The following is a 15,551-nucleotide window of genomic DNA, read 5'->3' as shown; positions in this document are numbered from 1 at the left end:
TTGACGGCTGTAGAAAACTGGGTGCTAGGATGACAGGCTGCTGACTGGGACAAACACATCTCCATCAAGCCCACGCCGGCTGCGGCCACTTACTTGTAGCTGGTTCCTGGGAACGAAGCCAACCTGTACTGGTTCACTGAAGCATGCGGTCGAAAAGGGAAAAAAAGAAGAAGAAAAACACGGGAAGGAAGAGAACGTATTTTCTCAACCTTGCCAAACTGAATTTAAAACGGTTAAGAGCCGAATCCAGAGAGAACAGCTGCATAAAACATGAGTTGCCCAACAGTCACTTCACCCGATTAAGAACCCTTGAAAGGGTGGACAGACCGACGTTGCGTGTTAAAGCATCTCTCGTAATACAAAAGGTCTTCTGTCAATTGCATTCTGCCTGTCTGTCATCTCTGGACTTGCTTTCGGGGTGCATGACAGCAATAGCAATAGCATTTAGACTTATATGCCACTTCACCGTGCTTTACAGCCCACTCTAAGCGGTTTACAGAGAGTAAGCATATTTCCCCCAACAATCTGGGTCCTCATTTTACCGACCTTGGAAGGATGGAAGGCTGAGTTAACCTTGAGCCTACTGAGATTCGAACTGCCAAACTGCTGGCAGCCAGTCATCAGCAGAAGTAGCTTGCAATACTGCACTCTAACCACTGCACCACCGAGGCTTTTTGATATCCATGCTCAGGGTTCCCACGGTCTTGGTTTCCAAAATCTTTGGATATGGCCATCAGAGCCCTTTCAAAAGTTACTGCTTTTACTGGTGTTGTAATAAAGCAATGTATGTATGTATGTATGTATGTATGTATGTATGTATGTATGTACTGGGAAAGAGTTCAAACTTGGCTCCAAGAAATACTAGAAAAAAAATAGAAAACAAACCTGAATTGTTTTTACTGGGAATAATGTATGAGAAGTAAGAGAAAGATCAAAGATATTTAATTTTACACCTAATTACAGTGACTAGGATTGTTTATGCCCAACAGTGGAAAAGGGAAAACATACCCCACAGAAGAAGACCTAATAGAAACAAATAGCAACATGTGCGGAAATGGATAAACTAACTATGGAAATAAGAAATAAAGAGGAATCAGAGTATTACAAATGTTGAAACAGTTTTTATTGCTGGTTGAAGAAAAGGAAAGTATAAAGAGATGAAACATAGAAACATAGAAACATAGAAGTCTGACGGCAGAAAAAGACCTCATGGTCCATCTAGTCTGCCCTTATACTATTTTCTGTATTTTATCTTAGGATGGATATATGTTTATCCCAGGCATGTTTAAATTCAGTTACTGTGGATTTATCTACCACATCTGCTGGAAGTTTGTTCCAAGGATCTACTACTCTTTCAGTAAAATAATATTTTCTCATGTTGCTTTTGATCTTTCCCCCAATGAAGATGATGATGATGATAGAAAGGTGGATTCAATAAAAAGAGGATCAGTTAGAAGGGTTAAAAGAGGGGAGTAAGGAAATAAGATAAATGTATATACATATGGTGCCATCCTAGTCTCCCTTAATTTTAAAATTTCAGCAAAAAACATGTGATATATATATATGTTTTTTTATGTTGGATCACCCTGGTATATTGAAGGAACGTCACAGCTCCTTTTTGCCTCTAGGCCCAACCCAGGACCATTTCAAGGCAGTTAATTTATTTATAGCCGACAACTATATTCTGTATGTGTCAAATGTTTTTTTGACACATATACATATACAGTACATATACATATACAGATAGATAGATAGATAGATAGATAGATAGATAGATAGATAGATAGATAGATAGATAGATAGTATATACTATGTATAATGATAGTTATAGTAATAGAGATTGAGCACAATAAGAATTGTAAAACAGGTATATCACATGCTGTCCAATGTTTTTAAACTTTTTATGTTTGTTTGTGTGTATATAAAGATATTTCCTTTTTAAAAAATTAAATAAAGATATTTTCTTAATTTTTTTTAAAGTTACTGCTGAACTGATATTTTTTGAATACAGTGGGTTAAAAACCTCTAATACAAAGGAAAGTGAAATAAAATAACTAATTCATCCTTTTAATTTTAGTTGTTTTTTTTGTCTTGACTTTTTTTTTTTTAAGAACAAATCCTAAGGCCAAGTGTAGGTTGAAAGAAGTTGCACACTCAAGACCGACAGGAAAAAAATAAAGGAGGGTTCACAATGGAACAGACAAAGAATGTCATGTACATTGTCTCATTGTTGTGCAAATGATGTACAGCATGTCACCGTGTCAATCGGAACAGTTACAAACCGTATGTCATTTGCCTGGCATCACCATATTGGATATGCTATGATACTATGCCTCATAACAAATGCCTACGGATACATATTCATAAAAGTTTGCATGATACATCTGGATCCACAAAACATACTAAGGAAAAAACTACAACTTTTGAATCATAATAGCAACGTACTAGTACGAGTTAGCCTGTTGCGTGGACTGGGTTAGAGCAGTGTTTCCCAACCTTGGCAACTTGAAGATATCTGGACTTCAACTCCCAGAATTCCCCAGCCAGCATTCGCTGGCTGGGGAATTCTGGGAGTTGAAGTCCAAATATCTTCAAGTTGCCAAGGTTGGGAAACACTGGGTTAGAGAATGGAATAACAACAATAACAGCATAACAATTTGTGCATCCTAAGAGAGCAGTTTCCAAAGACTAGAGAAATCCATGGACTCTGGATGCAATTCTGATGCCACAACATATTGAAGATACAAAGGAGGCAATTGTGGAGTGGCTTCAGGCAGTCAGGGTTTGATTCTGATTTGCAAAGCATGTACAAGATAGGTTCACACATTATTGTCTGTAGAGATTATCAGTTATCCAGGTCATGGTTATCCTAAAGGTGCTTTTTCAAGAGGCAACTGGATTTTCTTGTTATTTTTCTTTTGAAGATGTTTCATTTTTTATCCAAGATGCTTCTTCAGCTCTGATAGTGGGGAATGGAAGGATTTATACCCCTTGCAGAAAGCTGGTCATTTCCATACTTTTAGCGGGTCCTTGAAGCACTTGGAGGTTGTCTGTGCCCTCGGGGTCACCTGAGTGGTGTTCCTGGTTCCTGAAAGTGATCCTGAGGACACAGAGATAAACCCCCAAGTGCTTCAAGGACCCTCTAAAACAGTGATGGCAAACCTTTTTTTTTTCGGGTGCCAAAAGAGCATGGGCACGCACTATTGCACCTGCCCGAGTGCCCACACCTATAAGTCAATGCCCAGAGAGAATGAAAACAGTTTCCCCGCCCCCAGAGGCTCTCTGGACGCCGGAAACAGACTGTTTCCCAACTTTTGGTGGGCTCAGTAGTCTCGGCTTTCGCCCTTCCCAGGCTCAAAGGCTTCCTTGGAGCTGTGGGAGGGTAAAAATGCCCTCTCCCATCCTCCCAGAGCCTCTCTGGAAGCCAAAAATGTCCTCCAGGGCCTCTGTGCAAGCCAAAAATCAGCTGGCCAGCACACACATGCATGAGGGAGTTAAGATATTCTTTCCCCCATGGCCATTACAAGTTATGCATGGTATGTTTGTGTGTATGTTTGGTTTTATAATAGGGGTTTTTAGTTGTTTTATTAATTGGATTTCTACATGCTGTTTTTATCATTGTTATTAGCCACCCCGAGTTTGCGGAGAGGGGTGGCATACAAATCCAATAAATAAATAAAATAAATAAATGTTGGAGCTGAGCTAGGGCAACAGCTCACGTGCCAGCAATATGGCTCCGCATGCCACCTGTGAAACCCGTGCCATAGGTTTGCCATCACTGCTCTAAAAGGATGGAAATGACCATCCGTCTGCAATAAATCCTTCCATTTCCCACTAACCTATCAGAGCAGAAGAAGCTTCTCAGATGAAAAGTGAAACATCTTCAAAAGAAAAAAGAAAGTCCAGTTAATTCCTGAAAAAAGCACCTTTGGGTTCATTAACTTGTAATGTTTAGATTAATTTCAATTTAATGTTTTGTCTGAACCCATCAACTGCATAGCAATGACGACAATATTTTTTTTAAATGGCTTAAATGGAATCAATGATTAACCCAACTACCCAATGGTGACTATTCTGGCCCATGAGCATACAAAAATGTCATATGCTGAGTGCTGTCACCACAGTAGATGTGAATTCTGCCCGTGTTATTATTACGTGTGAGATTCTATTGTTGTTTTCAATGATCATCATCATATTCTTGACTAGCAACGGCTTGGCACAATTTATGCCAACTCTACATGGAAACAATGGGTATTGAACCCGAGTCCATCAATATGCAAAATACATTTTCAACCACTGAGTATAGCCCTGTATTGTGTAACCAACCCAGTGATTTTTTTTATCCCCAATGGGCATTCAAGTATAGCGTTATTAGTAGTAATTGGACATTCCACCTCCATGGAGACACAGAGAGATTGTGGCAACAGCACCCAGACCATAAATAAATTGGAAGGATCATGCATTCCACCTGCTAAGCTGGACTGATGGGAAATGGCTACGTTGGAACTTTGTCTTTTTTTTTAACCTTTTTTTTTGGTAAATTTTTATTTACTGACACATAATACTGACAATAATACCAAAAAAAAACCATTTAAAATCATTGGACATTACATGGCAGGTCTGTTTTAAATTTCTCTACTTATTTTATGTTTGTTCATTTTATATTTACAAATTATTTACATTTTCTATGCATTTTTCTCTCAAAAAGGTCTTTCCTGTTTCCTATTGTTTTCCCAGGTATTTTAATTTTCTTTCTTATCAATCGTTTGTCCTGCTATTCTGACTGACGTTGGAACTTTGTCAAACATAGAGAATGACTCTACGAGAGCACCAGTTTTCAATATTTGTATGGTGAGACACCAAAGCTATGCCCCAGGTGCTCCTGTATGGAATTAAGAGTTCTATTATGCTCTATGTAACAAGCTAGCCTGTTACAAAAATAAAACTGGGAAATATAAACAGAACACTAACGAAGCAGTGAAGAACTTTCTTTGTCAACTTTTATGCCATAAGAACAGCAATCCGCTGTAACAGTAGACCTGTTTATTGCTCTTGTGAGCTTATTATACATTTCTTTTGAGGACACTAGTACAAAACGACCGACGCGATGCTATTATAATCTGCACTCTTTTAAAATAGCAAAAGCAAAAACCACTTTGGCAGACCCTCAGCATCACAGTAAAATTTCCTGTAAATATCACTTTTTCTCGTCCTCTTTAACCACAGCATCCTGAGCCGCTTCTCATAAAAACTAAAAACAGCTCCAGCACCTGCAGCTCAGAAAAAAAAGGCAACCACATATTTTACCCCTCTCCTCCCCTGTGCTTCGTTTTCTCTTAGGCTGAACTGCATTGGGGATCTTCAGATGCACAAAAAAACACTCCAGGCTAAGATCTCCCAGCCCCAGCAGCCTACAGTATAACGTTCAACTCATCTCATAAAAGATGAGATGAGGATCAGAGAGAAAGCTCAGAAAAATAGGCAGATTTATTTCGCTATTAAACGTGCCCATACGCTCTTTCTTCACCTGTGGAATCCCGATGGCTTCTTATTACTATAAAACAGCATCTGAGAATCTCTTTGTGATCGTGTGTTGTTTATTTTTTTAATACATGCAATCCTCAACTTACGACCAAAAACTGAGCCCAACATTTCTGTGGCTAACACTTATAAAGTGAATTTTGCCCCGTTTTACGACCTTTCTTGCCACCGTTGTTAAGTGAGTTATCACAACTGTTAAAAGTTTGGTAGTTAGAAGGTCACCAAAAGAGGATCACAGGATTCCCCCCCCCCAACACCGCAACAGTCATAAATATGAACTATACTGCTCAGAAAAATAAAGGGAACACAACCCAGATCTGAATGAATGAAATATTCTCATTGAATACAGTTTGTTCTGTACAAAGTTGAATGTGCACAACAGCATGTGAAATTGATTGTCAATCAGTGTTGTTTCCTAAGTGGACAGTTTGATTTCACAGAAGTTTGATTTACTTGGAGTTATATTGTGTTGTTTAAGGGTTCACTTTATTTTTTTTGAGCAGCATAGTTGACCCGCATCCGAATTCTGATCATGTGACCAGGAAGATGCTGCAATGACAGTTTAAGTGCGAAAAATTGTCCTGTCATCCCCACCCCCCTGCGGTTGTAACTTTGTTGTCACTAAACAAAGTGTTGTCAGTCGAGGACTATCTGCATTCTTTCTTTCTCTCAGGTAGCCAGACAATGGCCAGGGTTACTCAGTTTCATTTCTTCCCCTTTGGTGCCTGATCGAAGTTTTGGATTTCTCACCAATCAATTAATCAATCAATCAAAACAGGGTGGGGCCAAAAGACCAGACAGCATTCTCTCTCGCGCTGTCTCTTCCTTCATTGTCCCTTTTCCTCTTCCTCCTTTCCCTCCTTCTCTCTTCTTCCTCTCCCTCCCTCTCCCTCTCTTCTCCTCCCGTCTCTCCTCTCTCTCTTCCTCACTCTTCTCCCACCCTCCCTCTCTCTCCCTCTCTTCTCTCCCTTCTTCCCCTTCCTCCCTCTCTTCTCTTCTCCCTCTCTCCTCTTCCTCTTTTCTCCTGCCCTCCCTCTCTTCCCCTTATCTCTTTTCCCTCTCCCGTCTTCCCCTCCCTCCCTCTTCTCCCTCTTCTCCCTCTCTCTTTTCTCCCACTCACTCCCTCTCTTCTACCTCTTCCTTCTTCCCATCCCTCCTCCCTCTTCCTTTCTCCCCCTTCCCTTCCCTCCCTCCTCCTTCTCCTCCCCCTCTCCCTCTCTCTTCTTCCTTTCTGTCTTCCTCACTCTTTCCCCTCCCTCTCCCTTCTCTCTCTTTCTCCCTCTCTCCCCCTCCCTCCTCCCTCTCTTCTCCTTCCCTCCTTCTCTTCTCCCTCTCCCTCTCTTCTCCCTCCCTCTCTCTCTCTCCCTCCCCCTTTCAGAAGCCACCCCTGCATCCCGATGACCCTCCGTCTTTGGCGAACCCAGCCACGGAGTTCGTCCAACTCCGCCAGAGGAGGGAGGGAGGGAGGCAGGCAGGGCGGCCACTGTTCCGGCGAAGAGATTTAAAGTTTTGAGCCGCAGCCGCCCAAGCCCCGTCCCGGCGCCTCTTATTCAGGGGCTTCTCCTCCCACCCCCAAGCCGGCGTGTGTGTGTAGGGGAGGCGAGGCCTCCCCATGCCGGCATCCTTCCCCTCTTCTTTCGGGCTCCTCCGGCCAAACCGGGCTGGCCAGGCAAGGTCACCCTTCGCCCGGATGGATCCCCCCCTCCCGCCTCCCCTCCGTCCGCTGGGCTCACCAGTTGCAAGGAGCAGAAGCCGACCAGCGTGCAGCGTCCGTTGCATCTGCCCATGGCGGGGCCCGGGGGTGGCCGAAAGCCCTCCGCTCTCGCCGGTGCCCGTCGGGAGCAGCGCCGCGCCTCCCGTTGCCAGTGACAACCCCGGGCTCAGAGGGCGTCCGAAATCGGCCGGGGCGGCGGCGGCGAGGGAACGAGGAGGAGGAGAGGCTGCAGCAGCGGCACCGGCCGGCTCCTGGGTGCCATGGCTGCCCGGCGAGCAAGCGAGAGAGCGAGGCGCCTCGTCCGTCTTTCCACCACCGCCCCCCGCGCCGCCTTTTGTCTCCTGTCCGCTCAACGACGCCGGGGAAAAAGAGACGGCGGCGGGAGAGAAGAAAGGAAGGGACCAGCCGCCCCCGAAGGCGTTAAACGCCGCCCCCGCCGCCGCGGCGCTGCTCCGCCCGCGGGAAGCGGCACCCGGGCTCCATCGGAAGGCGCTCCGCAACAACCGAAGGCCGGCGGCCGGGGAAGGGCGGGCGTCGAGCTGAGGAGCCCGCGGGCTTTTGTCCCGCGCGTTTTATATGCGGGAGATTCCGCCGCCTTCTCTCTCTCGCTCTCTCTCAAAGCCTCCGCTATATTGTTTTCTCCGCCTCCTCCGCCGACACACCCACGGCTGCACTGCTTCGAGCGGGCGGGAAGAAAGAAAGAGAGAGAGGAGAGAGAGAAGGAGAGGGGAGAGGAGAGGGAAAGAGGGAGAGAGAGAAGCAGAGCGAGAGAAAGGAGAGAGAGCGAGAGAGGAAGAGAGGAGAGATAGTCACAGGAGAGAGAAAGAGAGAGGTAGAGGAGAGAGGAGACAGAGAGAGAGGAGAGAGTGGGAGAGGAGAAAGAGAGAGAGAGAGAGAAGGAGAAGAGATTGAGAGAAGGAGAGAAGGACAGAGAGGGAGGAGAGGAGGAAAGAAAGAGGGAGAGAAAGGGAGAGAGGGAGGAGAGAGAAGGAGAGGAGACAGAGGGAAAGAGAGAGGAGAGAGAAGGAGAGAGGGAGAGAAGGAGAGGAGATTGAGAGAAGGAGAGAGAGGGAGGAGAGGAGAAGAGAGAGAAAAAGAGAGAAGGACAGAGAGGAGATTGAGAAGGAGAGAGAGAGAGAGAGAGGAGGGAGAGGAGGAGAGAGAGAGGGAGAGAAAAAGAGATGAGGGGGAGAAGGAGAGAGAGGGGGGAGAGAGAAGGAGAGAGGGAGAGAAGGAGAGGAGATTGAGAGAAGGAGAGAGAGGGAGGAGAGGAGAAGAGAGAGAAAAAGAGAGAAGGACAGAGAGGAGATTGAGAAGGAGAGAGAGAGAGAGAGGAGGGAGAGGAGGAGAGAGAGAGGGAGAGAAAAAGAGATGAGGGGGAGAAAGAGAGAGAGGGGGGAGAGAGAAGGAGATAGGGAGAGAAGGAGAGGAGATTGAGAGAAGGAGAGAGAGGGAGGAGAGGAGGAGAGAAAAAGAGAGAAGGACAGAGAGGAGATTGAGAAGGAGAGAGAGAGAGAGAGGAGGGAGAGGAGGAGAGAGAGGGGGAGAGAAAAAGAGATGAGGGGGAGAAGGAGAGAGAGGGGGAGAGAGAAGGAGAGAGGGAGAGGAGAAAGGGAGAAAGAGAGAAGGACAGAGATTGAGAAGGAGAGAGAGAGAGGAGGGAGAGGAGGAGAGAGGGGGGAGAGAAAAAGAGATGAGGGAGAGAAGGAGAGAGAGGGAGGAGGAGAGAGAGAGAGAAGGAGAGGAAGAGGAGAGAGAGGGAAAGAGACCCGACGCCGGCTCGAGACTCCGCGAGACTCAAGCGGCCCACCAACCCGCAGCCCCGACCTGAGGCAGAATGAGGGTCCGCACGGGAGAGGTGGGCGAGCGGGAAACAGAGCCCCCCCCCTCCCCCGCTCTCTCGCTCACACACACACACACAAACAGGCCGCCCGGGCCACCACGTGGCTCTCCAGCTGCGCCCTGGGCGTGAAGGAAGAAGGGGAGGGGGAAGGAGGAGGAGGCCGGAGCGCGAGCCCCTCCCCGCCTCTGCCTTAGGCTGTCCAGCCGCGCAGGCGGACGCCGCGGAGGAGTCGGGGGGCTGGGCCTCCAGAGGCCACGCCCACCTCCATTTTCCCGGGCAGCCGAGACTCTGGAATCATCAGTCCCGCTCAGGGCGCGCGAGGGTAAGGCTGAGGCGGGAGAGAAGTTTGGGGGACGGCGGAATGTGCGTGCGTGTGGATCGAGGGCACGTCTGGAACGTCCGCTCATCCCCCTCCCACACGCAATAGCACTTATTTGGAAACATAGAAGATTGACGGCAGAAAAAGACCTCATGGTCCATCTAATCCTTACACTATTTCCTGTATTTTATCTTAGGATGGATCTACGTTTATCCCAGGCATGTTTAAATTCAGTTACTGTGGATTTACCAACCACGTCTGCTGGAAGTTTGCTCCAAGCATCTACTACTCTTTCAGTCAAATAATATTTTCTCACGTTGCTTCTGATCTTTCCCCCAACTAACCTCAGATTGTGCCCCCTTGTTCTTGTGTTCACTTTCCTATTAAAAACACTTCCCTCCTGAACCTTATTTAACCCTCTAACATATTTAAATGTTTCGATCATGTTTTGATCCCTTGTCCTTCGGTCCTCCAGACCAGTGTTTCCCAACCTTGGCAACTTGGCAACTCCCAGAATTCTCCAGCCAACAGATGCTGGCTAGGGAATTCTGGGAGTTGAAGTCCAAATATCTTCAAGTTGCCAAGGTTGAGAAACACTGCTCCAGACTCTACAGATTGAGTTCATGAAGTCTTTCCTGATAAATGTTATGCTTAAGACCTTTCACCATTTTTGTAGCCCGTCTATGGACCCATTCAATTTGATCAATATCTTTTTGTAGGTGAGGTCTCCAGAACTGAACACAGTACATATTCCAAATGGGGTATCACCAGCGCACTATACAGCAGGATCACAACCTCCCTCTTCCTGCTTGTTATACCTCTAGCTATGCAGCCAAGCATTCTACTTGCTTTCCCTACTGCCTGAATGTACTGTTTACTTACTTACTTACTTACTTACTTACTTACTTACTTACTTACTTACTTACTTACTTACTTACTTATTTACTTACTTACTTATTTCTATGCCACCCTTCTCGAGGTGACCCAGGGCAGCGTACATTATAAATGCAACAATATATACTGCTCAAAAAATTAAAGGGGGCACTCAAATGACACATCCTATATTTGAATGAATGGAATATTCTCATTGAATAATTTGTTCTGTACAAAGTTGAATGTGCACAACAGCAGGTGAAATTGCTTCCTAAGTGGACAGTTTGATTTCCCAGAAGTTTGATTTACTTGGACTTATATTGTGTTGTTTAAGTGTTCCCTTTATTTTTTTGAGCAGTGTAGATAAAGAAATCTAAATTACTTTAAAAAGAATTATACAAAATTACTAAAAGTGTTAGAAAACCCCATGTACAGTCAGGCACATTCATTCAATTCAATCATTCATAATATTGTCCGGAGACAATCTCGTTGCTCACGTTCCCCACGCCCGCCGGCAGAGGTGGGAGCTTCACGAAAGACCAGGAGGGAGGGGGCGGTAGGTATCTCCGGAGGGAGTTTGTTCCAGAGGGCCAGGAACTTAAACTTATACTCCACAGTGCTTTACAGCCCTCTCTAAGCAGTTTTACAGAGCCAGCATATTGCCCCCAACAATCGGGCTCCTCATTTAACCGACCTCAAAAGGATGGAAGGTTGAGTCAACCTTGAGCGGTGGTGAGATTTGAACTGGTGAGCTACAGTCAGCAGAAGCAGCTTGCAGTACTGCACTCTAACCATTGCGCTGCCAATGCTCGTTTTGCTCTTTGTGAAGGCTGGATTTGTACCCAACTGGGCAATTACAAATGAGTAAGAGTTGGAAGGGACCTTGTAGGTCAGCTAGTCCAACACACACACACACACACGCACAGAGAGAGAGAGAGACTTCAGCAGGAGACCCTACACCAGGGGTAGGCAAAGTTGGCTCTTCTATGACATGTGGACTTCAACTCCCAGAATTCCTGAGGCAATCATGCTAGCTCATGAATTCTGGGAGTTGAAATCCATTTGTCATAGAAGAGCCAACTTTGCCTACTCCTGCCCTATACCTACTAACGGTTCTCGGAACTACTCAAAATTTCCACTACTGGTTCTTGAAACTACTTAAAATTTACGGTACTGGTTCTCGGAACTACTCAAAATTTCCACTACCAGTTCTCGGAACTACTCAAAATTTCCACTACGGGTTCTCGAAACTACTTAAAGTTTACGGTACCAGTTCTTGGAACTACTCAAAATTTCCACTACCGGTTCTCGGAACTACTCAAAATTTCCACTACCGGTTCTCGAAACTACTTAAAGTTTACGGTACCGGTTCTTGGAACTACTCAAAATTTCCACTACCGGTTCTCGGAACTACTCAAAATTTCCACTACCGGTTCTCGGAACTACTCAAAATTTCCACTATCGGTTCTCGGAACTACTCAAAATTTACGGTACCGGTTCTTGGAACTACTCAAAATTTCCACTACCGGTTCTCCGAACGACTCAAAATTTACAGTACCAGTTTTCCAAACTACTCAAAATTTCTACAGATAATGTGGGAAGCCGTTGATTTATTCCCAACTTCTGCACCAGCTTGACACCTTGCAGATAAAGAGAAATGTGAGAAAGACTTCCTGAAATTAAACTTGTGGGTGGGTGGAAGTGGAGAAATGAACCTCAGAGTAACTCCCACGTCTCTTCGGGTCCTCCAGGTGCATTAGCGCCACGTTTTCTTGTTCTGTGCATCCAACATCGTGTCCGAATGATCGAAGATAGGCCATCCCCAACCATATGGGAGAGAGGCTTTGGCAGACACACCTGACTCCTGCCTTGCTCTGCCAGTAAAGGAAATCAGGTAAAAGCTGAATCTTGTGCTGAGTGGTGGTGTTTTGTTATGCAGAGTGGAGCTCCCTCATTAACTTTTAATGGCCAGGCCATTGATGGCGGTAATGGAAGCATCGATGGAGAAAATGAACAGTTTGTGTTTTGAGCACATGGAAAGCAACAGACAGCCACCTACCTGCCCGGAGTTGAAACTGGGTCACCCCGTTGCAAACCTGAAAATGACTAAGCTTGCAAAAGCCCCGAGTCTAAAATTTTGTATGACGTGGATGATCTGCTTTTCACGTGATTTTAGCATCAGCCAGTTTTCTGGGAAGCCCCTACCCCAGAGGAATGAAATATTTTGAGAAATATTAAAAAGGCAGAATATTATATCCCCCCCCCCACCAGTCTTTCTTAATAGCCCACAGCAGATGCCAGCACTTAAGGAGATGAAGAGCTTGTGGAAAGAGTTAAAGCCCACTATCTAGATAGCTCTATTCATAAGCAAAGCAAAAAAACTGCAGGCAGAAAGTCCATTCAAGACGGGATATTTTGAAAACGTCTCGCGTTTGCCCAGGTTCGCCTGGTGCACCAGTTGCGGCCATATTTGGACAGGGCGTCATTCATGCCCTTATCACCTCGAGGTTCAACTACTGCAATGCTCTCTACATGGGGCTACCTTTGAAGAGTGTTCAGAAACTACAAATTGTGCAGAACGCAGCCGCGCGAGCGGTCATGGGATTACCCAGACATGTCCACATCTCTCCAACACTCCGCGGTCTGCACAGGCTGCCAATTGGTTTCCGGACTCAATTCAAAGTGTTGGTTATGACCTATAAAGCCCTACGTGGCATGGGACCAGATTACTTATGGGACCGACTCCTGCTGAATGAATCCCAGCGACCGGTCAGGTCTCACAGAGTCGGCCTTCTCCAGATCCCGTCAACTAGACAATGTTGTTTGGTGGGACCTAGGGGAGGAGCCTTCTCTGTGGGGGCCCCGGGCCTCTGAAATCAACTCCTCCCAGAGATTTGTGTTGCCCCCACCCTGCCCGCCTTCCGTAAGAGTCTAAAGACTCATTTATGCTGCCAATCTTGGGGTCATTAGTTTCTACCCCCTGACCAATGAATGTATAGTGGGCTTGTTTGAATAGACATGTGTGTATGCTAATAGGCTTTTTTAGTTTTTTAAATGTAATTCTTAATTTTAATTAATCATATCTCAATGTATACTGGTTTTATATGTTGTAAGCCAGTGTTTCCCAATAACAACAACAACAACAACAACAACAACAGCAACAACAACAACTCAATGTCGTATGGACAGTTGGTGGAACAAAGCATTGCATGGCCAGTTCTTGGAGAAGATTGAAGGCAAAGTCAATAAAGAAAAGACCTGGTCATGGCTTACAAGTGGAACACTCAAAAAGAAGACAGAAGGACTGATACTGGTGGCACAAGAACAGGCCATTAGAACAAATGCTGTCAAAGCCAGAATTGAAAAGCCAACAGATGATCCAAAGTGCAGACTCTGTAAAGAGACAGATGAAACAATCAATCACATACTCAGCTGCTGCAAAAAGATCGCACAGACTGACTACAAGCATAGACATGATGCTGTGGCACAGATGATCCACTGGAACATGTCCCGGAACTACCATTTACCAGTGGCAAAGAACTGGTGGGATCATAAGCCCGAAAAAGTGGTCGAAAATGAGCAAGCAAAACTACTGTGGGACTTCCGACTTCAGACTGACCGAATTCTGAAGCATAACACACCAGACATCCTGATTGTGGAGAAAAAGAAAGTATGGATCATCGACATCGCAATCCCAGGAGACAGCAGAATTGAGGAGAAGCAGCTAGAGAAATTAATGAAATACCAAGATCTAAAAATCGAGCTGCAACGACTCTGGCATAAGCCAGTGAAAGTGGTCCCAGTGGTACTTGGCACCATAGTTCCCTCTAAGCTGAGCAGTGAACAATCGCTCACTTAAAAATCATCATCAACTCAGAGTTTTCCAAACCTGCTCAGAAGCTGAGAGGGAAAGAGTGAGAGGGAAAGAGTGAGAGGGAAAGAGTGAGAGGGAAGGAGAGAGAGAGGAAGAGAGAGAAACAGATAGAAAAAAGAGAGGAAGGAAAAGAAAAAGAAAAAGAATGGGAGTAAGGAAGAGAGAAAGAAAATCAAAATCTAGTTTGAAACTAGCTCAACTATTTAAGTGGCATTTTGATATTGATAGAGTTGCCCTATTATGAGCTCACTGTTATAGACACACAGTACAGTATTTTATTTTGAAATTCTCTGAGGCAAAACAGGGTGGGTTTTTTATTTGTTTGTTTGTCTGTCTGTCTGTCTGTCTGTCTGTCTGTCTGTCTGTCTGTCTATTTACTTACTTACTTACTTACTTACTTACTTACTTACTTACTTACTTACTTACTTACTTATTATTTCTGTGCCGCCCAGTCCCGAAGGGACTGCCGCTCAGACACTATACTTTTCCGCCCCCCCCCAAAAAAAAATTAGAGGGAACACTGCTTGGCACGCTGGGCGCAGTGCCAAAGGATCTCAGTGGACATTTGAAAACCATTGGAATTGACAAAATCTCCATCTGTCAATTGCGAAAGGCCGCTTTACTGGGATCGACAAACATAATTCGCCGCTACATCACTCAGTCTTAGGTGCTTGGGAAGCACCCGACTGTTGATTAAATACGAAATCCAGCATAGTGTTCTCGTTTGCTGTGTTGTATTGAAATAATAATAATAATAATAATAATAATAATAATGATAATGATAATAATAATAATATAATGATGATGATGATGATGATAATGTTGCCAGCATCTTTCTCCCAGTTTGAAACTGAACCAGATGGATTTTCCTTCCAATGGTTTTATTTTATTTCATGTAATTAAAGGCCAAATTTTTGCCCAGTTCAGAAACAGATAGGAAATGTCAAGTGGCTTTTAGAAATCCGTGTAAAAGTAGGTGCTGCTATCTGTATATGAAAGAAGTCAAGGCAGCGGCTCTGAGTACCCAATCAAAGCCCTGCAGGAGTTTGTGTGTGTGTGTGTGTGATTTTTTTTTTGCATGCATTGCCCATGTAGCCCTCATTAAAAGGGGTAAGAGGCCCTTGAGCCTGTCTGAAGGGAGAGGGAGTGGGAGCAGCTATTGTATAACTCTTGTAGAAAGTTAGCACCCCCCTCCTAGAAGAATGAAATGTATTAGGAAGTATTTAAAAAGGCAGAATATTATATTTCCCTAAAGGAGGAATGGAGAGACTTGCTCTTGAAAAGCAGCCCCCACCTTTCTTAATGGCCCTGAGAAGATGTCAGCACTTAAGAGATAAAGAGATAGATAGCTCTATTCATAAGCAAATATCCTCACCCAAGAGGTAGA

General features: G+C 45.0%; 1 protein-coding gene across 1 annotated transcript in view; it reads right to left on the bottom strand.

Annotated features, from left to right (window-relative positions):
- Positions 1-8,743, bottom strand: part of NKAIN1 (sodium/potassium transporting ATPase interacting 1) — a 68,328-nt gene extending 59,585 nt beyond the window's left edge. Inside the window, exon 1 of the mRNA XM_070763801.1 lies at positions 7,275-8,743. Coding sequence (XP_070619902.1) covers positions 7,275-7,328 — 54 coding nt within the window. The 5' untranslated portion in view covers positions 7,329-8,743. The remainder of the gene's footprint in view (positions 1-7,274) is intronic.
- Between the last annotated feature and the right edge of the window lie 6,808 nt (positions 8,744-15,551).

The sequence above is a fragment of the Erythrolamprus reginae genome, chromosome 11 (genome assembly GCF_031021105.1).
Source record: "Erythrolamprus reginae isolate rEryReg1 chromosome 11, rEryReg1.hap1, whole genome shotgun sequence".
NCBI classification, from domain to species: Eukaryota; Metazoa; Chordata; class Lepidosauria; order Squamata; family Dipsadidae; genus Erythrolamprus; species Erythrolamprus reginae.
Note: the sequence above shows the minus strand (reverse complement) of the source record. Positions and strands in the feature narration are given on the sequence as shown.